General features: G+C 33.3%; 1 protein-coding gene across 1 annotated transcript in view; it reads right to left on the bottom strand.

Annotated features, from left to right (window-relative positions):
- LOC145292241 (putative aminopeptidase PLBD2) overlaps positions 1-27,157 on the bottom strand; it is a 351,318-nt gene that overhangs the window by 48,811 nt on the left and 275,350 nt on the right. The window contains exons 6-7 of the mRNA XM_080138585.1: positions 25,819-25,982; positions 18,885-18,980 (exon numbers count right to left, since the gene is read on the bottom strand). Of these exons, the coding sequence (XP_079994711.1) occupies positions 18,885-18,980; positions 25,819-25,982 (260 nt within the window). The remainder of the gene's footprint in view (positions 1-18,884; positions 18,981-25,818; positions 25,983-27,157) is intronic.

The raw sequence follows: 27,157 nt of genomic DNA, 5'->3' as shown, positions 1-27,157 counted from the left end.
AATAAATATGAGAAGGTGATTAGAAATGTGATTGTAAAAATATAAATATGATAAGATTATTAGAAATGTGATTGTAAAAATAAAAAATATGATAAGATGATTAGAAATGTGATTGTAAAAATAAAAAATATGATAAGGTGATTAGAAATGTGATTGTAAAAATAAATATGAGAAGGTGATTAGAAATGTGATTGTAAAAATAAAAAATATGATATGGTGATTAGAAATGTGATTGTAAAAATAAAAAATATGATATGGTGATTAGAAATGTGATTGTAAAAATAAAAAATATGATAAGGTGATTAGAAATGTGATTGTAAAAATAAATATGAGAAGGTGATTAGAAATGTGATTGTAAAAATATAAATATGATAAGATTATTAGAAATGTGATTGTAAAAATAAAAAATATGATAAGATGATTAGAAATGTGATTGTAAAAATAAAAAATATGATAAGGTGATTAGAAATGTGATTATAAAAATAAAAAAATATGATAATGTGATGAGAAATGTGATTGTAAAAATAAAAATATGATAAGGTGATTAGAAAAGTGAAAAAATAAACATTGATGGCCAACAGCAACGACAACCATGTTTTGCTCTTAAAATATGGCTTCATGTTGAGTCTTTATGTTGGAGCCCAACTGGTCATAAAGGAATGAGTGCGAGAGCTAATAAAAAGTGAAATCATTTTTTGTTGAGACTCGAAAAAAATGTTGTCCAAAATAACTGGATAATTAATTGCTACAACTGACAATGGATAGCAAGTAAGTGTGGATTTTCTTTTTTATGTAATCTGTCATCTTGACGAGGACCAAATAATCTCTTGAAAACACTGTCTACATTTGAAATACGATAAGAAGTAGCATCACACATATCCATTTCAAGTACGTTACAGACGTTTTAAGAAGGTTGCTTGCTTGTTGCTTGTTTTTGTTTTACGGCATATCAACCCTTTTCGGGTTATTTAATGCCGAATCCAAAGATTTTGAAGAAAAATTTCTTAATAGAATATATTTGTTGTTTTCAAGTCGGTTTCTATTTAACCCATAGTTGGAACCCTAACAGGTACTACCACTACGGGTCAGAGTGGACCTGGGAGCAATGGTAATTAAAGGGTGGCTCCACACTCCCCAAATCCCACAAGCTGGGGCCTCGCCACTGGATATAGTTTAAGGTCATATCAAGGACCAAGTTTTAAGAAGGAATAAACAAGAACACATCGTGTATGACTATTTAGGGTCATGACATTACACAAAGTTACATGAATAAGAAAATGTTAATAAAATGGTTCTAAAGAAATTATGATGCAAACACACCACCCAGCCAGTGATTATTGGATTTCAGCTAATAAATCAACATTTTTAAAAGGTATCCATCATTTGTAACCATCAATTTATCTACAAATAGATTCCATCGATCAATGAAGTTATAGCTTGATGATGTGATTCCCATGATTTTTATTAGAAACGAGCAAGGTTACCTGTCATTGCCCAGGGTAAAAGTGTAATGTATTTCTAATAAAACTTCTCTATATATATCTTTCTCTCTTGTTCTCCCCCTCTCTGCCTAGCACATTCCTCTATATGGACACACATACACAAGCTAGCTCCTTTTTATAGATTCCTCAAGGAATGAGTTAGCATAAACAAATTAACTAAAAAAATAAAAAAAAAAAAATCAGAATTTGTAAATCACCTCGCTGAAAAAAAAAACAAACAAAAAAAAAAACAATCTACCCCCAGCCCTTTACTAAATTTTTACCAGTTCAGAATCAAAAATATTTTTGATAAATGTTTACTTTAACTACAACAGAACACTTACCAATAAAATTTGTTTTCTTTAATGGTTTTCAGGGTCGCTGACAACGAATCTGATATTCAAACCTGTCATAAATTTACCGTCTGCATGGTATTAACCCCTTGACCCTGGCACTATTTTGTGCTATTTGATTGCCTTTGTTAACGCTATGCGTGGTAGCAGTCCTTTCTGAAATGTATGTTCGTGTGTGCAGCATGTAGTCACGTGACGTTTCACAAGGCACATGAATACATGGCAGACATTTTAAATTATGACAAATATTTTTCATAAAATAAAAAATAGTTTTCACCTCATTTAATATTAATTAGATGAAATATTTTTCATAAAAAAAAAAAAAATAGTTTTCACCTCATTTAATAGTAATTAGATGAAATACTTTTCATAAAATAAAAAAATAGTTTTCACCTCATTTAATAGTAATTAGATGAAATACTTTTCATAAAATAAAAAAAATAGTTTTCACCTCATTTAATAGTAATTAGATGAAATACTTTTCATAAAATAAAAAAATAGTTTTCACCTCATTTAATAGTAATTAGATGAAATACTTTTCATAAAATAAAAAAAAAATAGTTTTCACCTCATTTAATATTAATTAGATGAAATACTTTTCATAAAATAAAAAAAATAGTTTTCACCTCATTTAATAGCAATTAGATGAAATACTTTTCATAAAATAAAAAAAATAGTTTTCACCTCATTTAATAGTAATTAGATGAAATACTTTTCATAAAATAAAAAAAATAGTTTTCACCTCATTTAATAGTAATTGGATGAAATATTTTTCATAAAATAAAAAAAATAGTTTTCACCTCATTTAATAGTAATTGGATGAAATATTTTTCATAAAATAAAAAAAAAATAGTTTTCACCTCATCTAATAATAAAAATAATGCTGTCAGCAAGTTTTCACTAACGGTTTACAAAAACCTATTTTTATGTTTTTCGTTCTTTTTTGGGGGGCTGGTATCCAATTATAGAACTTGTATAGTTTTCTAACAGATCCTTCTGTAATTTAATTAACCGTTTTACTCCAAGTAAAAGTAGATGATTATGGCAAAAACAAGAGATGCCTAATGGCCTTAGTCTTTAAAGCAGAAGAACCGTTTAATATTTCACAAAAATTTCGCTTACATTGGGGGAAGGGGCGCGAAAAGAATGAAAAACATATGTTTTTGTAAACCACTCATGAAAACTTTTTTTTTAGATCGATTAAAAAGCATTAAAAACTATGTAACACAAAAACATGAACTACATTTTTGGGGGGGAAAACTTTCTTGTTATTTCAAACGTCTGCTAAAGATTATTCCATGATGTAACAAGTCACTTTACTATGCAATGCATGTGCTCGAACACATCATGTAAAAAAATACTACTGCAAGCTTGGGCGAAGCATTAACGAAGGTGGTGAAATGGCGCAAAATAGTTCTAAGACCAAAGGGTTAATACCATGCAAATGGTAAATTTGCAACGGGTTTGAATATCAGGGTGTTAGCAGTGACCCTGAAAACCCCTAAAAAAAACAAATTTTATTGGTTGATGTTCTGTTGTAGCTAAAGTAAACATTTACCGTATTTTTTTAATATAAATTTTAGATATTCATCCAGGGCAACACCAATCAAGAAAATACCAACTTTGTTTTTAGTTTTAGCCAAGCATACGAACATACACAGAAAACTGGCCTTCATATTGTAGACATTATCAATAAAGTTAAAAATATACATCTGAGTTTATCTAGATTTTATTCTCTTTCATGTAAGATCCTTTGCTTATATTTATCACATCCTGTTCTTTGACCATCAAACACTGATATCCGTTCTGCCCACACTTTGGAAGCCAAATGAAAACATACATCTAATCTTCATGATTTAGGCCTCACCATCTATTTTTTTTTTTTTTTTTTTTTACTATTTTACTCATATTCACCTCTAAAAAGTAAATTGCAACCGAGATATAAGGAGTTACTGTGATTTAGAGACCATGACTAAAATGACATTAAGTGTTATGTTATTAGTCTCGCCGATAGTTGACTATGATGATTACTGTTGTTTGGATAGGAAATGTTATGTTTGAGAAGAATAAAAATATTTACATTAAATAGTTTTCAGGAATGTAACTTGATGGATGAAAATGTCATTCTGATAGTTAAGTTTTGCACTAAGAATGTTAAAACAAAAATATGTGACGAAGATAGATCATCCGATTTGTGTCTTTCCTCACATGGAGTTGATGACGTAACGAGTTTTAAATTTACACATAGAAAGTTAGTTAAGTCAGTTAGTAACGGAGAGTTGGCAAATAGAGGTTGAGAGAGACGGCCAACAAATCATGGTGGCTTCATGGTGTCGATAGTTAAGATGTAGAACTTAATACCAGCGTCCCTTTTTTAATGGAGAAGCATCGGAAAGTAAAGACTGTAAATGCAAGCAAGATTTTTGTTGAAAGAATCTTCATATTGCAGTTTTTTTTTAGGGATCAATCAATGCAAGATCAATCAGATGAAAGGTATGTTTTCCTATTCTCAGGTGAATAGAATTGTATCTGTAAACTGTTTTTGACTCCTAGTAGGGGGTATGAGACCAATGAATTCGCCAATCGTTTTTATAACCATGGACTGTGCCAAACAACCAATGAAAACCTTCCAAAGTTACTATAAAAATTGTCAAATTTTGGATTCAATCAGTTTGCTGTTAACTACGTCACAGACCGCATTTTAATTCTTGGCCGCCATCTTGGTTACTGCCAATTACACTCAGGATCTGATCTGAACTACGCCACCATCTTTGTTCAACATAATGACTCAACACTTAACAGTATCCGTCCGTTTATTGTTGTTATATGTGAACACACACACACAAAAATAGACTGTTACAAATATACACATAATTAGCGATGATCACACGAAATACATAAACACAAATAGATAACACGTCAACAGTAAATAGACTTGTTTATACATGCGTTATATACAGGTCATATATACATATAGTAATATACACTTCGACCAGCCATCCAACATATTCGTTTTGGTGCCTTGCATTACCTCCCCACATGGGGACATAAAAAAATCCGAACATACAAGTTACCACACATGCAACGCCAATAAAAAAAAATAGGAGCTCAATTTTGGAAGAAAATAATTATATATTAAACGAACTGGAAAGAAAGAAAAACACAAGTCAAGAAAAAATATGGAAAAATATATTCGTGGAAAAGAAATATATAAGATACAGTACTTTATATCTTAACTAGTAAGAAATAAAGACAGAACAAAGAGAAAGTCTATATATAAAGCTGTGTGTGTGTGTGTGTATGTGGTCACGAATAGGCTCCTATATGGTTGACTATTTTAAAAAAAACTGATTGCATATAATGATAGAAGATGTATCGAGACACAGGAATGGGTATGTTCCTGCAGAACGGTGGTTCATTAAAATTGTGGGGTCTGCATTCGCACCTGGTCCACAAAGTATGGAAATAAAAAATTTAAAAATTAAAAAAAAAAAAAAAAAAACGTTTACAAGTGTTTTTGATATAGATGTACATAAGAATACTTTGATAAGTATGTTTTAACTTAAATAGGGATGGTATAATAAAATTGTGGTGTCTGCGTTCGCGCCTGGCCTCCATAGAATGGAAATAGGCACAAACTTTAATAAAGACTTTTCATATCTATCTGCGTAAGCATACTTTCATAATTATATTATGTTTGAAGAAATATGGTATAATAAGATTATGGGCTGTTCGTTCGTGCCTGACCTCCATAGAATGGAAATATGTCACAAAGTTTAACAAGGTTTTTTAATATAGATCCACAGAATATTGTGATAAGTGTTTCAGTGTGAACAGTATAATAAATTATGGGGTTTATCTATTTTATTTTTACTTTCATCATATTTTGCTTTGGTTTTGATACCCCCAAATTCGAAGCTGTCTCTTTACAACCCTTCCTTTTCATAACCTATCATACTTTAATAAATCAGAGTCCATTTTCTGTAGGCTGTTTTTTTTTAACCCAGTCAACGACCGGCACTTTTGCGTAAATAAAAACATATGCCCACACACGGAAGTATTTGAAAGTAATTTTAAAAAAGGCAATATGCCATAATCAATTATGAAAAATATGTTCGTAAAAAAAAAAAAAAGAAAAAAAGCGGTATTTTAAAGGTTAAACTACAAAAAAATAAACGGAATTGTATGTGTTGATTTAAGTAAAAAAAAAAAAGGAAATGAAGTAAATGTTATCGCTGTTAATTTTGACAGTATCGTTTAGAAAATTGGAAGATATTTTGATAAGACTGTGAAATAACTAAAACGGCCGCGGTTCAAAAGTTGTTCCTTTTTTTGTGGTGGTTTTGTTTATCAGAAAATATTCTAAGGATTGTTTACAAATTGAATTTCTTGACTTTATTGAAAAAAAAACAAAAAACAAACAAAAGAGGCACTTTTCTAACAGAAGATAGAGTGATCTCGGTTTTAGGATTGACATTTTTGAAATTTTGTTTTTGTGTTTTGTCTTTTCGTTAATGGACTGAAAACTATTTTATTCCTTGTGAAATTTATGTAAACGTATTTGAAAATTGTAAATGTAATTTTGTGTTGTATTTATATATGTTTGTATTTAGTTTTGGAAAATGGCACGCCGTATGTTAATTAAATTAAGGAACAAAAACAGATAGAGAAACTGATTGGTCAGCAAAACACTCAAAATAAGACTTCAGTTAAAAAGGGGGATGTATCACGTGGTGGCAAATTATTTTATTATTTTCGAGAAGTGATTCGCAAAAAAAAAATTTTTTTTCTGCTTTTGAAGATTTTCTTTTGGTCAGGAGTCGTGTCAACTTGAAAAAAAATATAGGGACTGTTTCAAGAAGAGAAAATCCGTTGGTTGTAGCTGTGACGGCGAGAACGAAAAGGATGTTTCCCTTACAGAGTGTAAAGATGTGGATAGACCCAGCCGTGGGCTTTGACTGGCTGCAAAATGCACAATTTTGGAGGATAAAGAATACTCCTCCAGTACAGAGTGCGGACAATGATAATGGCAAAAGGGCTTGATATTACGTTGCGAATCACTCAGGGGAGATGAGAGAAAAAAAAATGAGAATAAAATAAAAAAGGGCATCAAGACGTAACAAACACTATATATAACAAGGTACCACATTAAGTCTTTCTGTGAATTATGTATGTGGGATGATCCTAGTTTTGTGTTCTGGTCGCTTTGGTGGAAATACTGGAAAAATCGCATAGGCTACTGCGAAAATGATAGTTAAGTGTTTAGAAACCACAGAGGGTAAGTGTCATAGTTAGAAATATGTAACGTTTTCCAAGGACCTGTGCCGGGGTTGTTGGGGGTCCAAAGCTTAGAAGTCTAAGTGAATCATTACAATAGCAGGTACCTGGTGTAACTAACCATGGGAGATAGAGATGTAAGGGGTTTTCAGTTTTTTGAACTCAACGATGGATGGGAGTGATGACTTAGTAAATGGAAGTTAAGGGTTATTAACACCATGGAAGAGAGATTCAAGAAAGCCATTAGATGAAAAGTTGTCAAGTTGGGAGAAAGGCAAAAAGTTGCATCTGGTAATTATGACAAAAAAGAGTGGCTGGAGCGAAGCAGCCGATATCGGTTGTGGGATGAGTAACCCACACCCAAGGGTTAATGCCAGGGTCTGGAAAAGAAATTCAGTTTTAAAAAATTATATAAGGATGTGGTCTGTCCTTTTTCTTAGCTGATGGGGTGGACTAAAATCTAGGGATTATTGCTTAGAAAAATAGAGCGGGTGGGGTAGTAGAAAAATCAATACACAAATTTGAATAATGTACAAACATTTTTGGAAAAATGGTGATGAAGGAGTTTAGCATTACATTAGCATGCCGCGGCAATGCCGAGCAACCTGATCAATTATTATTATTAAAAAAATAAAGCAATTAGATTTTGGAAAATGCAGGTTTACAGCATGGATTGTTTAGTCAAGAATTTAATTAAGAAATAAAATAAACAAAGTCGATTTTGGAATTTTAATAGTAATTGCGGAATTTGTTTATAAGTCAATAGATTGTGTCCTTAGACACGTGGTTAGGGTTTTGGTGACGTAATATTTAGTCATCAGAAATCAAGAAAAGAGTTGGCGAGAAACGCGTTAACAAGTGTGTGGTGTGTGGACGACTCTTAGAAGCAGAAGGGAGAACCAGTGAAAATGTAGAAATAGACTCAAGAGTGCGATACTTCAAAAAGGATATCCATAAGACGAATAAAGGCTCGTAAATATAACTCATTGTTATGGCGTTCTTTCTAGGTTTGTTATCTGTTTAATTGTAAGAAAGCTGTCTATAAAAGTTTTTGTGTCACATTTGTTAATTATGTGTATTTGTGATGAAGCGCTCGCATCACAATGAACATTTTAATACATGCAAGACAATATTTCTATACTCTATATACACGCATTCATTAGATATCAAAGATACTGTTGTATACCCTACTAGACGATACATGAACCATGTAATATATATTGACATATGTAAGCAATAAAAGTATATATATATATATATATATATATATATAAATAAAAAGGAACAAACCGTATTATGTGTTCATCAACGTTTCGTCTTTATTTCGAGACTTCCTCTGGATGTATATATATATATATTATATATATGAGCAAACAGTTAATAAAATATGTTAAAAAACACTTTGAAATGAGTTAAAAACATATTTAATCTGAAAAGGAAACACTAGATAAATGGATAGTCCTTGGATTTTACCTTCACTGGATTTTTTATCTTCCACCAGACTATCCATTCATGTGTAATCACCTTTTTCTTCACCATATTCCCTCTGCTTCACTTTTTTTGTTATCAAGTAAGATCTTTGACTTAGTTGTTGTTTCATCAAATACTTCTGCATGCAAAATCCGATCCCGCATTTTGCTAATTCCTACCCTCTGATGAGAAGGAAAGTATTTCTTCGAAACTCTGCGGATTAAGGACTATCCATTTATCTAGTGTTTCCTTTTCAGATTAAATATGTTTTTAATTCATTTCAAAGTGTTTTTTAACATATTTTATTAACTGTTTGCTCATATTATAAGCTCTATTTCCTATTTGGTTTTATCGAGCTTTTAAATCTGGCTGAGATAATTTTATAAATATTATTTCTTTAATATTTATAATATACTTCAATTTTACCATCTTGGATCATTTTGGTAAATTTAATTGTAATTTTTATTATATATATATATATATATATATACACACACACAAGCCCACACTCCTACAAGAAACAGACTATATATCACAACATTAAAGAGAATCAAATAAATAGACGCTGCTATATAACATAAGTAGGGAATTGAGTAAGGAGATGTTTTCTTTTACACTTACAAGATATAGGAAGAGAATTCCAAAATTTTTCAGTTCAAAGGAACAAACTTTCAAAGTAGAAGGCTCTCTGGCATTGGGGGGAACCTCTACAGTGAAGGCATGAGATTTTGCTGCTTGTCAAGTTAGTCAGAGCTATTTATGTTGAGGAGTATCAGTGCTAATAGTTCATTGAAGCACATTCCATTAAATTTTTTGTAAAATAAGCACAGAGATACAACACTGATAGTGCAGAACTATTTTGTACCCGGTCCAATAGAGAGGCTAGTTGTTGATGAACCGGCTAATATCAATGACCTAAAACTGTCTGTGTCAGAGATCATATGATTCATTTATTAACCAATCAGTATCGTTTGTCAGCCCTCAGAAATATTAGCCAATTTCTGCCATTAAGCAATCAAAGCAGTTTCCATTGTCGGCTTGTCAAAATAAAATGTCATTTTTTTTTCTCTGCTGCAAGAAGAGAAATGTATGCGCCTATTTTATAACTATATTTCATAGCAAACGTTTTATAACTTTTACAGCAAAATTCTGTTATTATCTAAAAGAGGCAAAGAATTGGATTCCAATCGACTTAGTAGAAACTTCCCAGCGGCTTGAAAAGAGAAAGAAAGATAAAAAGATTATCATTTTATAAATTTTATAACCAGCTTCACTGCCACTGGATGGAAAACGATTAAGAATGACTGATATTCTTCAAGTTCTCTTTGATAACTTTCTGCATTGAATGAATCAAATTTTCTTGACATTTCTACAAAGAATTAGAATTTGCAAAGAAATTGTGAAAAAATTATTAGGATCATTCAGATTACTGCTCTCATCTTGAGTTTTATTCACACAATGTTTCGATCACTGTAGCCTATGACATTCTTCAAGAGTGTTTTGTGGAACTTGGGCATCTTTCTGTTAAACTCTGGGAATCTGAAAGGAATTTCGAGCAAAATCATTTATTTAATCCATGAGGGTAGCATGCTCTAATTCCGTTAGTCATGACTGGTAGAAGTTAAGGAATTCACATTCTTTGAGTGTCACTTACAACAGAATTCTTACCTTATATTTTAACGATGGATCCTTGCGGACAATTCGAGTAAGAATCTTTGAAGCCTTAAACTTATTTTTGTTTTTAGATGTACAGTCCTACTACTCATCAGTTTAGATTACTACTTATTACTACACATGGCAAAAATAGTTCAAAGACTCTCAAGCCTGGCAAAAAAGGTGCTCACTGAATCACAATATGGCTTCAGGCAGGAGAGGTCAACAACTGACATAATCGTTAGCCTCAGACAGATCCTAGAAAAAGTTATTGAACAGCACCAATATCTTTATTGACTTCATTGACTTCTGAAAAGCTTTTGACACAGTTGACAGAAATATATTGTGGAAAGTCCATAAGACATTTGGATGCCCAGATTACTTTATTGAAATTGTTAAACAGTTTCATGAAGGCAGAAGGGAAAGAGTATCCGTGGGTAAGAAAGAGGTAAATCATGGAACAAAGCAAAGATGTGTACTTGCACCAACGCTTTTTACCATTTTCTTAACCACGGTACTAAAAAAAGCTTCATCAAGACACGGACAAAGGCGCCTTTATTCATTCAGCAAACTGTTTAATTTGATGCAACTGAGAGCAAAGACAAAGACTGAAAATGAGCTGAAAACAGAACTGCTATTTGCAGATGACACAGCCTTGGTGGCAAACAGCGAGGACCAAATCCAAAGCATGGCAAACTCGTTTGGTAAAATGGCACAGAAAATCAGTCTTCAGGTAAAAGCAGGGAAAACTGAGGTAATATACCAACCATCATCTGACAATATACATCCACATGATCTATCGATCATGATAAACTGTGAGGAATTAAAAGTGGCACCAGACTTTAAGTACCTTGGAATTACACTGACTATCAATGGTCGTGCAGACAAGGAGATAAGCTGTCACATCCATAGTACATGTGCTTTGTTCGGAAAACTAGAAAACTAGAAAAACGATCATAGTAGTAAAACAGCATTAGACTAGAAATAAAATACAAAGTTTATAAAACAGTGATATTACCTGCCCTATATTCAGCAGAAACCTACACATTGTACAGAGACCACATAAAGAGGCTGGAAATAATACAACAGTGCCACCTAAGAAAACTTATGAAAATTAAATGGATCGATCAAATGTTTAAATACTCAGCAGAGCCAAGAGGGACAGCATAAAGCCATACTCAACACTACACAACCACGATGGACTGGACATGCGGCCAGAATGGAAAACAATCGCATCCCAAAAATCATATTGTATGAAGAATTGGAAAATGGGTACAGAAAGTTTGGTGGGCTGAATCTCTGCTACAAGGATGTGAAAAAGTGCCACCTAAAGGCAATGAATATGAACATGAAAAATTGGGAAGAGCAGACCAAAGTTGCTGGCGCAGTAGCCTTCACGAAGGAAAGGCCAAAATAGAGGCAAAAATAAAGGCAACGTCTAAACAAAAACATTACCAAAGACATAATCCTGATAACTACCCATGCACGACTTGTAAGGAAAAAGTGTAAGGAAAAATTCAAGATGGCGCCCGACTCTCTCTTTAACACGGTAAGATATCCTCAACACGGCACAAGAAGCAACAGCCACACGATTCGCCAGCCAACTCAATCGTCACTCCCACACGTCTTTCTCCTCACCCGCTTTTATCGTCGTTCTAGGCCGGCTAAATTTGCATATTCCGAGAATTCGTGTGACTTTGCAAGACATCATACTTTACAAAAGACGGCGGTCGCCATCTTGGTCTTTCTTTTCTATTTTTGGTCGGTAACGCTGAGCTGGTCTCGAGGTAAGTCTTTTTCCCCTCATCCGTCTCTCCCACGTACCCACACAACACGCAAACACGCGGGCGCTTATCTCCTGGATGCACGTTACACGACTTGTAGAGAAATTTTCTATACTGAGCGTAGAATGTTACAATACTGCAAAATACAGCACAGACACCCTGACTAGTCATCTCAGGACTGCATGATGATGATGATGATGATGATATTACTACACATACACACACACACATTTTTCATCTAAAAAATCCACAAATTCCAAGGATGGAGTACTGCTGCCACATCTGGGCAGGAGCTGCTAAAAACAGCTTATCCTGCCTTGACAGAGTACAAAATAGACTTTGTGGCTTAGTGGGGAATGCTCTTTTCTCTTCCCTGCAACTTCTTTCCCACAGGAGAGACGTTGCGAGCCTGTCTTTATTTTATCATTATTTCCATGGCAAGTGCTCGTCTGAGCTCCAATCTCTGGTTCCCCCTTGCCAATCTTTCACGAAAAACACCCGTCTAGCTGACACCACTGTCAATAATTTTCCCCTTTATCTGTGCCTAAATCAAAACGTAGATTCCATGAACAAAGCTTCTTTCTTAGAAGTGCATGCCTGTGGAACTCTCTTCCGTTTGTCTGTTTCCCACCTGACTACAACTTGGATATCTTCAAGTCCAACATAAACAAATTCCTGATAAACTGCTCCCTTAAGTTGTACACACAATAATCCTTATCCCCGAGTGGCTTCCGGGCCTTGATAAGTGGTGACTACCATGTAAAAATATATATATATATCAGTAGTATTCATCAGACGTTTCCTGCGTGGAAATATAATGCTGATCAGAATTTTTCTAAGAAAAAAATCATGTAACAATTTCTTTATACTTAAAATTTGTCTTGAAAAAGTTTGAAATAACATTTCTAATATGAGGTTAAGAAAAAAAAAGTTAGCATGGTGTTCTTAAAAAAACCTACTTGTTGATGTTGTATTTTATTAAGTATTTTATAAAATTGAAAATGGCTTTAACAAATAAAAACACATACCTTTTTTTTTTAATTTTTAAAAAATTATTTTAAATCTTAAAAATACCAATGCTTAAATTTAAAGCTGTTAAAAGCCTTCAATAATTTCCCACACTCTTTATCTGTGCCTAAACCTAAATGTAGATTCCATGAACAAAGCTTCTTTCTTAGAACTGCACGCCTGTGGAACTCTATTCCGTTTGCCTGCTTTCCAGCTGACTACAATTTGATTGTCTTCAAGTCCAATGTAAACAAGTTCTTGATGAACCATCCCCCTAAGTAATCCAATTTACAAAATTTCCACTACCTATGATTACTACACTAGAATCACATTGACTAATGTATACCCATTAACCCTTATCCTCAAGTGGCCTCCGGCCTTGATAAGTGGTGACTCCTTTGTAAAAAAAAAAAAAAAAAAAGCCCCAAAAATGCATTTTGAAAAATAAATATATTTAAAGTTTAAATTCTATATTACTCACGTTCACCCCTAATAAGTCATATCGCCACTTTGACGTAAAGGGCTACTTTTTGGAACCATGCCTAGGAAAGATTAACAAGATGTTGGTTTACATTACATTTAAACTTCTGCATATCAGTAAAGTCAGGTAAGCAGGTGACAGGAAGGGAATTCCAAAGTTTAGCTGTTCAAGGGAAGAAAGTATTAGAATAGAAAGCTCTCTGGCATTTAGGGACCTCAATAGTGAAGGGGTGAATTATTTTTTATTTTTTTTTTTTTTTATTACATTTTCACCCCAAACAAGGCAAATTGCCACTTTGGTGTAGGGGGCTACTATCAGGGGAAACAACCACTGGGGTACTATGTAGGGATTTGGGCAGCAAGGTGTCGGTTCACGTTACACTTGAACTTCTGCACGTCAGTACTGTTGGGGAAGCAGGGACCTGGAATGGAATTCCAGAGTCTTGCGGTTCTGGGAAAGAAACTATTGGAGTAAAAAGATCTTTTACATCTAGGGATCTCTACAGTGTGGGGGTGGGATCTAGTAGCCTGTCAGGTTTGTCGAGGGTGCTCGCATCGTGGGGGCACAAGTGATTGCAGTTCGTCAGAGCATTCACCACTAAAATACTTGTAGAAAAGGCAGAGGGATGCAACATTTCGTCGATGGGACAGAGGCTGAAGCTTAGATGCCAGTTCAGGGCCTATCAGGTTTGCGACTCTCTTTTGAACCTTGTCAAGGAGCGAGAGACTAGTAGCAGATGCACCAGCCCAGATATTTTTTCTTTTTCTTTTAATTTTCTGTTTTTGTATGAGGTTCACCATGTTTTCAAGGTTATAATCAGGAGTTTTGCTTTGATATGCATATGTGAATTAGAAGTAACAGTATGGAAGCATTGCGATATTTTAATTTTTAAACAGAAATCTTATACATAGTGTATTTGTGTTACAAAATTCATAATGATCAGTTAATTAGTTTAGGAGTGAATCCTGTACACAGAAAAAAATACACACATATATGGAGAGATATCTGCTATTGAAGCTTTAGTAATATTAACTTTCTTTTTTATAAGGGAGTCCCCACTTATCAAGGTCTGAAGTTAACGAGTGACAGGAAATCGATGAGACAACACCGTAATGATCAGTTGTGGTGGAAATTAGGTAGAATTCGATCATTTTACAGGACGATTCAACTGGAACTTGTTTACATTGGACTTGAAAACAACCGTGTTGCAATCTTCTAGAAAATATAGAGTTTCATAGGTGGGTAGTTCTAGGAAAGAAACTTTGTTCAGGGAATTTGCTTTAAGATATATGTACAGATAGGGAGTAGGGAAAATTGTTGACAGTGGTTATAGCTAGACGAGTATTTGTGCGAACGTTTTTTGAGGGGGAGTACCATACATTGAAGCTCAGTCGAACACTTGCCATGAAAATAACTATAGAGCAGAAATAAATTTGCAACATCTCTTCTATGAGAAAGGGGTTGCAAGGAGGAGAAAACGGCATTAAAAGAACAGAAACAAACGGCAAAGAAAGTGTCATAGTAAGACGTAGACGCTGTTGTAGTCATTCATTGATATTTTTTTAGTAAGTAACGTGTTATGACGTCATTCAGAGTACTTCCGGTGGGACATACAAATGTATAAGTCAGAAATTTACAAAAGGAAAGAATAACGATTTCTGTACCAATTGAATGAAGTTTTCTTTCGTTACTTGCAATGAGCATCGATAGATTACAAAAAGCTTTCAATTAGTTTTCAGCATGTCGTTTGAGCAAAGTGAGTTTCAGTCAAGATTTCTACCATTTTCCATCAATATACAGTTTTTCAACATGTTCTTTAGTCTTTGATCAATTCATTGTGTCACTGATGCATTGATTCTCTCACAATTAAAATTAAGTTAAATATACATTTATTTGATGCCCACTTGAATAAGTAAATGATAGAGCAAGAAAATGAGGCAGGCAATTAAGTTTAATGTTCAGGGATATATATATATATATATATATATATATATATATATATATATATATATTATAATAAAGACGTATTTTTGTCTGTTTGTTAACATACGTAATGTGATGACATCACATCATAGCAAAAGAGTTTAAAAGGAGGGGGGCGCAAACATGAAAGTAAAGATTCTCGGGCAACGCCAAGTAGTAATATATGTATAGTGCAATTTAAATATATAAAATCAGTTAGTACCTGATATAGTATTAGTCCTGAACAAGCTATGTTAGCTTCCTCTTAAGTCGGAAGTTTGCAGGGAATAGAAAATTTACAAGCAGTTCACGACTGCATGTGTATCCCGGTCATGGAAATATGACATATAGTGCATAACATTTCCAAAATAGTACTGGTGTTTCAATGTGATTATGCCATATCATTTTCAATGAATATTTTTTCATTTTATATATATATATATATATATATCCACACACACATCCACATCTCCACACGCATAAACATATCCACATACACAAGTATATATATACACATATACATATCCACAGACACACATATATATACACACATATACATATTCACACACGTATATAAACATATACATATCCACACACACATATATATGCACATATACATATCAATACACACATATATATATATACATATACATATCAAAACACACATATATATATACACATATACATATCAAAACACACACATATATATATATATATACATATACATATCAACACACACATATATAAACATATACATATCCACACACACATATATAAACATATACATATCCACACACATATATAAACATATACATATCCACACACATATATATATACACACATATACATATCCACACACATATATACACATATACATATCCACACACATATATATACACATATACATATATACAAATACACATATACATATCCACACACACACACACCTTATTATAAATTTTCCTACTGTGTGTGTGTGTGATGCAGTTTATCTCAGCCTACAGGCAACCCATTCAGGCAAGTTAGGTACCGAAATGAAGCTTATGACTCAGCGGATGTTTTAGTGATATTTATATCCATGTTTGATGCATGGAAATGCAAAAAAAAAAAAAAAAAAATGCAAAAAAATAACGATTTACTAAACAACGTTTTATTTACTGGATATTTTTCCGGCAGAAGGATTCAAGTTTGTCCAACTGGGCAAACTTGGGTTCTTGTATATATATATACATATGCATATACATATATATATATATATATATACATATTTACACACACACACACACACACATATACATATTCACACACCCACACACATATATACATATTCACACACCCACACACATATATACATATTCACACACCCACACATACATATACACATATATATATCCATACACATATCCACACACACAAACACAAATATACACATATACATATATAAAAAACACACAAGCACACACACACATATACATATCCACACACACATCGCCACACACACACACACACACACACACACATATATCCACACACACACAAACACACACACATATACAAACACACACACATATATACACACAAAGACCAGGAGAGATTAGTTAGGAACAAAAACAAGACAGTTTTAAAGTAATGTATCCATTAAACTTCACAGATAAGCAACGCTACAGACAGTTAACCATTAACAGCCCTGGAGCAGAAGAAGAGTTGGCCCAAGATAGAGAATTCAGAATGATGACAAATATTCAGGAGACACTGACTGTTAGCAGGAGAATGGCGACAGAATTTGATGGAGGAAGAACAGAGTCAGTTTTGGCCGAGATTCTGAATTTGAGAGATGTGATTATGCCGTATACAGTGAACAAATACAGGTTATAATGATAACATGATTCTATTTCCGTTTGATGAAAACCAGTTTTCTTTTTTGGTAGAAGACCATCTACTAGTTGGCCAGTTGTGTACAAATCCCTTCTATCATGTGTGAAAGTGACACTATTTTCAACAAGTGAGATCGGAGGTGCGCCGCTGTACAACCCATGTTCTCTACCTATCGAAATTATGATAACAGGACCATTACCAGTGCCTTCAAAATGCATTGCTTGATAACCACGAATAACAGGGATGTGCCCAGTATTATGATAGCAAAATTTCCAACCAAGGTTTTGGTCTTTGGTGTTGTTTCAAGTGAGAGCCACATCATGCCACCTCACATCTTCAAAGTCGGCTTGAAAGTCAACACCAAATTGTACCTAGATGTGCTGAAGAGTGTGGTGATCCCCTGGTGTAATCAGGTGGCCGCTGGCAGACCCTGGGTGTCTCAGCAGGACTCAGCATTGGCCCACAAATCCAAAGAGACCCAGGCTTGGTTTCAGAATGAGTGCTACGACTTTGTATCCTTCTCTCAATCCCTCCTTCCTCCTCCGACCTGAACTCGCTGGACTACTTTGGTCATACGTCGAGAACATCATCAACATAACATCCCACAGCATCAAAGCTAGCCTGACTGCTGCCATTCACCAAATATAAACCAAGCTCCTGCTGACGCTTGTGGAAAAAGCATGCTCCCAGTTCCAGACCCGTATCGAGGTGATGATTGAGGCTGAAGGCGGCTACATTGAATAGATATCAACTCTACTACTAGTTACAAGTTACTTGAATTGATTTTTTCAATAAAAATTTTAAAATGTAACTATAGTGTTGTTTTCTTTAGGGTGACACTTATCGTTCAACCTTGTACACCCATAAAAAATCCAATTCAAAAGCAAAACATGCAAATAAATTAATAAGATCCTTCAAAGTCAATGCTGCAAGTTTTTTTTAAGGTTCTAAAATGAACACCACACAACAAATACACCCACACGATCCGTAAAAATCAATACCACATGTTTATTTTTAAGTTCTAGGGTTCATAACATCCAACACGTACACGTCAACAAGAGGTTTCAAAATTAAAACCACATGTTTTTCAGATTCTAGATGATATAAATACTCACACGACGTCCTCCAACACTGATACTACACATTTATTCAGGTTAGTTATTGGCTAACATTAATAGTATACCGACAAGGCCCTTTAAAATCAATACTATATATGAATTCAGATTATAGAGAGCACAGCATTCACAAATACACCTACAACGCTTTTTACAACAAATATTTCACCTTTATTCAGATTCTACAGTGCACAACATTCAACAACCAGAAGGGCCTTTCAAAATCAGCAAAGACCTCTGAGTGTCAAAAATACTTTAGGGTTATTTAATTAAACCTTGCATGTCTATTGTTTGTTTTTTCGTTGTCTTTTTAGAGTGACATTCAACAAGTTAAAGGTTCTCTAAATCAAGAAAAAAAAACGACTAAAATCATAGTTCTTTTTTAAGCAAATCGAAGAACAATTGTCCCTTCTTTCAATACTTACGGCAGTTGTTCAAGCACAATGAGCAGTCCGTCTTCTGGAAGTGTTTGGCTTGGAGTAAACAAATTGTAATCTACAACCATCCATTGGTTATTGTAGCTGAAAAGAGAAAGAGAAAGGCAGGAAAAAGAGTGAGATAAAGAAATGGTAATTCTTTTTTTATTTATTTATTGCATTTTGTTACATGAATTGAAAGGTCCTTTAAATTAAGACATGATGGACAGAAAAGAAAAATAGAGAGGAAATAGAAAAGCGAAAAAGATGAAGAGGAACGATAGCAAAAATGATAAGAGTTTAAAGTTAAAAAAAAAAAAAAAAAGGAATGGAAAACAGAAATCCAAAGAGAAAAAAAGATGAAAAAAAAATAAAGAGATGGAAGAAAATAAAAGAAAAAAAGATGAAAAAGGAGGAGATAGAAAAGTGAAAAAAAAGAGAAGGAAGGAGAAAGTGAGAAAAGATGAAAGAGGGTGGGGAGAGAACGAAATGGGGGGAAAAAGCAAGGAAAGCTAGAGAAAGTTAAAAAGGAATAAAAGAAAGATAAAAGTGGCGATGAGATGAAATAAAAGGATATATACACATACAGATATGCACGGACGTACAGACACATACAGATATACATAGATACCTATATACATATATAAAGAATAGAATTAGAATTCTACTAGATACTATCCTCGAGTGGCAAAGGTCTCTCTGTACAAGAGTTTGTTAGGACAGCCTAACATTACAAATAAACCCTGACTAAATATTCAAAATAACATAATATTTGCAGCCCAAATAAGATCTCCTTGGTATGGCTAACCAACACTTGTTTTATGAGGAAGGGTGCACCTTCTCCAAGTGATGTTACCTCAAGTAGCAGCACGAAGCTGGATAATCCACCAGACTAGATGAATTCTTTTTCTGGACTCTAGTAAGACCAAGAGACCAAATAGAAAGATATACTATAACGTTTAAATAGTCAATTGTGGAGAGGACAATTATGTTCTCAACTTTTTTACCAAGCGTTTTAGAGATAAAGGTGAACTTTAATATAATATTCAAATATCTATGCATATCTCATATAAAGATCAAGTATTAGTTACTAGATATAGATTTCTGAGAACTGAAGTAAAATAGGATGTATATATATATATATATATATATATATATATATATATATATATGCACACACACACACAAACACACACACACACACACACACACAGGGTGTCCACAACTTTGGATACATTATGTAGGCAGACTATGTCGGCGCCTTGTAAATTATGTAGCCAGATTTTATGGGCACCCTGTGTGTGTATATGTATGTATATATATATATATATATATATATATATATATATATATATATATTACATATATACACACACGCACACACATATATACATACACACACCTACACACACACACATATATACGCACATTTATATATATACACACACTTACACACACATATATATTATAAAAACGCCCCCCCCCAAAAAAACAAAAACAAAAACAAACAAGCTAGTGAGTAATAAGACCCAAGCTGAAGAAGAAAAACAGAAAAAAACGTGTGGAACAAAAATGGAGAGAATAGAAAAAGAAAGAAGAAAAAAAAGGAAATAATAATAAAGTGAAAAGTAAAAATAGGGAAAAGAAAAAATATTCCTTGTGTAAAGTAATAGAACATAAAGATGCAGATTAAAAATAGAGACTAAATATTAAAAAAATATATACACACATAAAAATATATGCACGAATAGATGTATGCACACATGTACTAATACACACACATAAATGCATATCACACATACAAATACACACACATAGACGTAAATAAACACAGATACAAATGTACACACATAAAAATACACACACATTATTACAAATAAACACACACAACATTACAAATAAACATGCACAAAGATGTATATACACACATATACAAATATACACAAATATACAAATGCACACACATGCATATATACACATATACAAATACACACACATATATGCATATATACACATATACAAATACACACACATATATGCATATATACGTATATATATATATATATATATATATATATATATATAAAAACACACAAAGATACAAATAAACACACATATATGCATATATACGTATATATATATATATATATATATATATATATATATATATATATATATATATAAAAACACACAAAGATACAAATAAACACACATATATACATATATGCAAATATCCACACACATGGATGCATATACACATACAAATACACATACTTGTTCAAATACACACTAATACACATTCACACACATATGCAAATACATACACATAGATGCATATAGACATATATACAAATACATACAGATAGATTCATATACAAATACACACATATAGATGCATATACATATATAAAAATACACATGCATAGATGCATATGCACATATATACAAAAACACAATGCAGATTCATATAACCATACATACAAACACATACAGAGATACATGTGCACACATATACAAACACACATACAGGTAGATGCATATACACAAATACAAACACATACATTTACACATATATACAACCACACACAACATTGATACATATACACATATATACAAATACACACACATACATAAATGCATTTACACATATACAAAGATATACATTGTATACAGATATATACAAATAAACAGACATATAGATGCACATACGCATATATACAACCACGCACACATAGATGTGCATACACATATATACAAATACACATGGATGTGAATACACACACGCATAGATGTACATACACATATATACAAACACACACATAGATGCACATACACATATATACAAATACACACACATAGATGCACATACACATATATACAAATACACACACACATAGATACACATACACATATATACAAATACACACACACATAGATACACATACACATATATACAAATACACACACACATAGATGCACATACATACACACAGATACATTTACACACACATACAAATATGCACACATGTAGATGCATATACACATATATACAAATAGACACACACATGTAGATGCACATACGCATATATACAACCACGCACACATAGATGCATACACATATACATACAAATATACACATACATAGATGCATATACACATATAATCAAATATACACACACACATAGATTCATAGACACATATATGCAAATACTCAAACAGATGCATTTATGCACACATACAAAGACACACACATGTAGATCCATATACACATATATACAAATACACACACATATATACACTTAAACATATATACAACTCCACACACATAGATGCATACACACATATATACAACCACACATGCATAGACGCATATACACATAAATAGAAATACACACACATAGATGCACATGCACATATATACAAATACACACACACATAGATGCACATACACATATATAAAAATACACACACACATAGATGCACATACACATATATACAAATACACACACATAGATGCATACTTACAAATACACACACACATATATACAAATACACACATTTACAAATACACACACATACATGCACATACGCATATATACAAATACACACACAGGTAGATGCATACACACATATATACAAATATACACACACAGATTCATATACACACGTAAACGCATATACACATATGTACAAATACACACAGATGCATTTTTATGTGTGTGTGTGTGTGTGTTTAAGAGAGTAGAAAGTGGATTTTTGGTTTACTTTCCATTTCTTTATTTTGTCCTTGAGTACTCTTATTCCAGGAGTATATATATATATATATATATATATATATATATATATATAGGTGCACACACACACACACACACACATTATATATAAATGAAATAACTGCAAAGAATAAATTGCTTTTTCAGAAATTTTGATTCCTATTCCATTTATTATTAAAATAAATAAAAACTATATTTTACTTTTTGTTCAACTGATTTCAATAAAGCTACAGTTTTTACACCATTTTTTATTTTCCAACAAGGTATGAGTAGGTATGACGACGTTCATCGCTTATAGCTATTTAAAACGGCTGTTTGTTGCTTAAGAGAAAACAAAAGAGAAACGTCCCTTCAATAAGTAAAAATAGAAACTTATTTGCTAGAAAGAAACTTAGGCTTAAAATGTGAACACACAGGAAATTAAACATCTCGCGAGCAGTCACCTGATCATAGAACAGCCGCATTTGGAAGAAAAGGTCCATTAAGCATGAACAGGTCGAGTACTTAAGTTTAATAATAAACTTTGCTTTCTACCGTTCCCAAGGTCGCAATCATCGACGCATTTAGAACTTTTGTATAATGAATATATTTACTATGAACAAGGTTTGGTCTGTTATTATAATTTATATATGTTCAAAATAGTTCTTTTTTTTTTTTTACATGGGGGTCACCACTTATCAAGGCCCGAAGGCCACTCAGGGATAAGGGTTATTGCGTGTACAGTAATCAATGAGATAGTATTGTAGTAATCATTAGTATTGGGGGTTTTGATAGAGTGTCTTACTTAAGGGGGCGGTTTGTCAGGAGTTTGTTTATGTTGGACTTGAAGACGTCCAAGTCGTAGTCAGGTGGGAAACAGGCAAGCGGCAGAGAGGTCCACTGGCGTGCAGTTCTAAGAAAGAAGCTTTGCGCATGGAATCTACGTTTGGATTTAGACACAGATAGAGAGTGGGGAAAATTATTTACAGTAGTTATGTTTATATCTATAGTAAGTGTAGATGAGAGAATACTGAACTATAACTGTATCCAATATTTTTAAAAATCCCACAACCTGTGTATAATTTTACAAAGGAACAGAAGAAACGTTGGTTATCGACTCTAGTTTTCGAACTCATATTTCATAGTATTATGAAATTTGTAAAACAGAGCTTACAAACACAAGATAACTGCCATTAGCCATGCCTGCGGTGATATGCAGCTTTGGCATTGTAGACTGGCTACAAATGGACATTTATAGAATAGATATTAAGATAAGGAAACTGTTAACACTGTACAGAGTAACATACAGAAACCAGAGTCTGCTTAGACTGTATTTGCTCAAAAGAGCAGGAGGTGTGGTCTCTCAGAAATTGATCATTAACACTGTGCCACTATTGTGAGCATCAGGCCATATCTGATGAGCTTCCAAAATCCAAATGATGGTACATCAACATTACAGAACAATTTCCATCACGAAACTGGCCAAACATTTTAGACAAAACTGTCTTACTACAGCCTGCTAAAAAAATAGCCCAAAAGTGTAGTCAAACACACAAAGACCTTCCATTTCAAAATCTGGAAGAATGGGCCAACCAAACATGGATCAAGTATTTTCTGGACGAATTCAGCCAGAACTATATAGATAAGGAAGGCTCTATAGACTGATCAAAAGGAGGATTGCTCCACTATGATAAGAAGAGGATTATAATGGTTGGCCAAGACCAATGCTTTCAAGATGAGTGGTCTCAATGACAATGAATGCAGGTTCTGTGACAGAGAAGAAAGTGTGAGCCACCTGACATCCGATTGTAAGAGGATGGCTACTGTACAATGTAACACAATGGAGTGTGTAATATCTCCAAGGGATCATTTGTAAAAAGTTTAATATTTAATATAGTAGCAAGTCCTGGGAACATATATCAGAAAGCTTCTTTCTACAATTTGATTGTCTTCAAGTCCAATGTAAACAAGTTCCTGATGAGTCGCCCCCTCCCTAAGTAATCCAATTTACTAAATTTCTACTACTAACGATTACTACAATATTGTCTCATTGACTACTGTACTCTCATTAGCCCCTATCCTCGACTGGCTTCCAGGCCTTGATAAGTGGTAATTTCTTTGTAAAAAAAAAAAAGAAAAAAAAAAGAAAGAACAGTTGGAAACAAGTCATACAGTATCCACTATGATGATGTGATTCCTACATCTAACAGAGCTATTACGCTTAACATAGTGATATAGGACAAGAAGGAGAAAGAAGCAACCTTAATAGAAGTTTGCGTCTCCAATGACACTTGAAAGAAAAGATAATGAAATACCAAAGTCTTATGTACAACATGTAAAAAAAGCAGTATCGCCATCATTCTAGTAATTATAGCAACAACTGGACTTATGAAAAATAATTTCAATTTACCTGGCAAATATACCCAGTGAACCAAGTGCCAGAAAAATACAAACAGTTACACTTAAAACAATCTCTCAATTGGAATGCTTGACATACCGGGTGAATTTCTGGCATCTAGTGAGATATTCCATCTCCACTAAAGCAAAATAAGAAAATTAAAAAAAAGCAAAACAGTTTGAATTACCTACTAGACACAATCCTTGAGCGTCTTCAGTCCTCTGTACAAGGGTTTGTCAGAATAGCCTGGCAAGAGGATACTTCTCTCCAAGTAAACCCTGACCAAATATTCAATATAACATAGTATTCGAAGTATTCAACTAAGATCACTTTTGATACGGCTACAACACACTGGCTTATACGAGGGATAGTACACCTTCTATTAATGATGTTACCTCAAGTAATACAACTTAGTTGGATACGCCACCAGACTAGATGAATTCTTGTCCTCGAATCCGATAAGACCACAAGAAAGATATACGATAACATCACTGGTCGATTCGAGGAGGGGAAAATATATGTTATTCACTTATTTACTAAATATTTGAGTAATAGGTGATTTTTAATTGTACATGTCTATGGATCTCCTATAGAGATCAAATATTAACTCCAGAAGGGGGACCTTTCGTTTCTGAGACTTGAAATGCAATAAAACAAAGACTGTTGGACATTTATGAATAAAACTTGGTGGACAAGTAAGGCATAGATCGAAGTTTATTTGTATCAAATAAAATTGGCTTGCTGAAAAGAATCGTAAAGAAGCAGTAGAAATATATTTTAAAATTAAACTCACGTGCCACTGTTATATGCAGAGAATATCTTAGCCCACTGTGGTCCATTGGTAGCTATACGGTTGGCAACCATTGCACGTATCCCTTCTAATACACATCCGTTTGGTACAGTGTTCCGTTTGGCTATTTTTTTATTGTTGTTTTCTATCGTTGTCTCCATAGAAGCCTTAAATAGAAAAAGAGAAAAAAGTAACCCAATTTACCAAATTTCCACAACTATCGATTACTATAATATCATCCTATTGACTACTGTACACTCATTAACCCCTATCCTCGAGTGGCCTCCGGGCCTTGATAAGTGGTGAATCATTTGTAAAATGAAAAAGAAAGATGCAGCATTTTTTTTTTTTTAGTTATGAGACACATTCTTGCCATAAAAACATAAAAATGTCCTTAACAATTTAAAGTTTTTACAAAATATTTACTTTTAATTTAATTTTTTTTTTTTGTAAGTCTTGATAACATATTTACGAGAGAATTTTTTTTATCATTCTTTAAATCTTTTACACACCTCAAACAAGGTATATTAGCACTGAAGCATTAACTGATACTGCAGTGCAACAAGATGCTTGTTCACATTACATTTTCAATTTCTGCATGTTGGTACAGCCAGGGAAACAGGGATTATGGAGAGAATTCCAAAGATTAGTAGTTCAAGTAAAGATGTTACTAGAGTAGAAAGCCTTCTTGCATCTGGATAGCTCTGGAGGGAAAGGGTGGAATTTTACTAGTTGCCAGGTTGGTTCTATGATAATATGCTTATATAAGTATATTGAGCAATGTTAAAGCAAGTACTGCAACACATATATGCAAAAAGTATTTTATACGATTATATAAGTATGTAATAATATGCTATGAGATTTTGTGTTTATATATACGTTATTATCTTTCACAAACATTTTTTAAAAAGTGTGTGCGTATGTGAATATATTTTCATTAAACACGACTCTGTAAAAGACATTGTATTTTAATAATCTTGACCATGCGTCATGTTCTGCCCTTGAGGGGGAGGTGGATCAATACTTACTCCATTGTCACGGGAAATAAGTTGCTTTTCTTTCTTGTGTTTGCATATGTTAGCAACATATGATCTGTAAAGAATGAGCCAAATATTTGGTCCGAAATGCCTGCCTCCAACAGGGAAGCACGAAAGAAGGAAGTGGGTGACGGAAGGGAGGGGGGCACAGAAGAACAAAACGCTATGGTTCAGTGGACGAAGTGAGAGGGATGAAGACTCGCAGCTGCAACTGACAAGCTGTACAATTCTAGAATTCCATTTACGTAAAGTGGGTGAACTGAAATGTATTAAAAAAGGTTAATTCTAAAATAAGAAAGAAAAAG

This window comes from Euprymna scolopes, chromosome 1 (assembly GCF_053919585.1).
Source record: "Euprymna scolopes isolate OS-2025 chromosome 1, ASM5391958v1, whole genome shotgun sequence".
Lineage (NCBI taxonomy): Eukaryota > Metazoa > Mollusca > Cephalopoda > Sepiida > Sepiolidae > Euprymna > Euprymna scolopes.
This window is presented reverse-complemented; position numbering and strand designations above follow the sequence as displayed.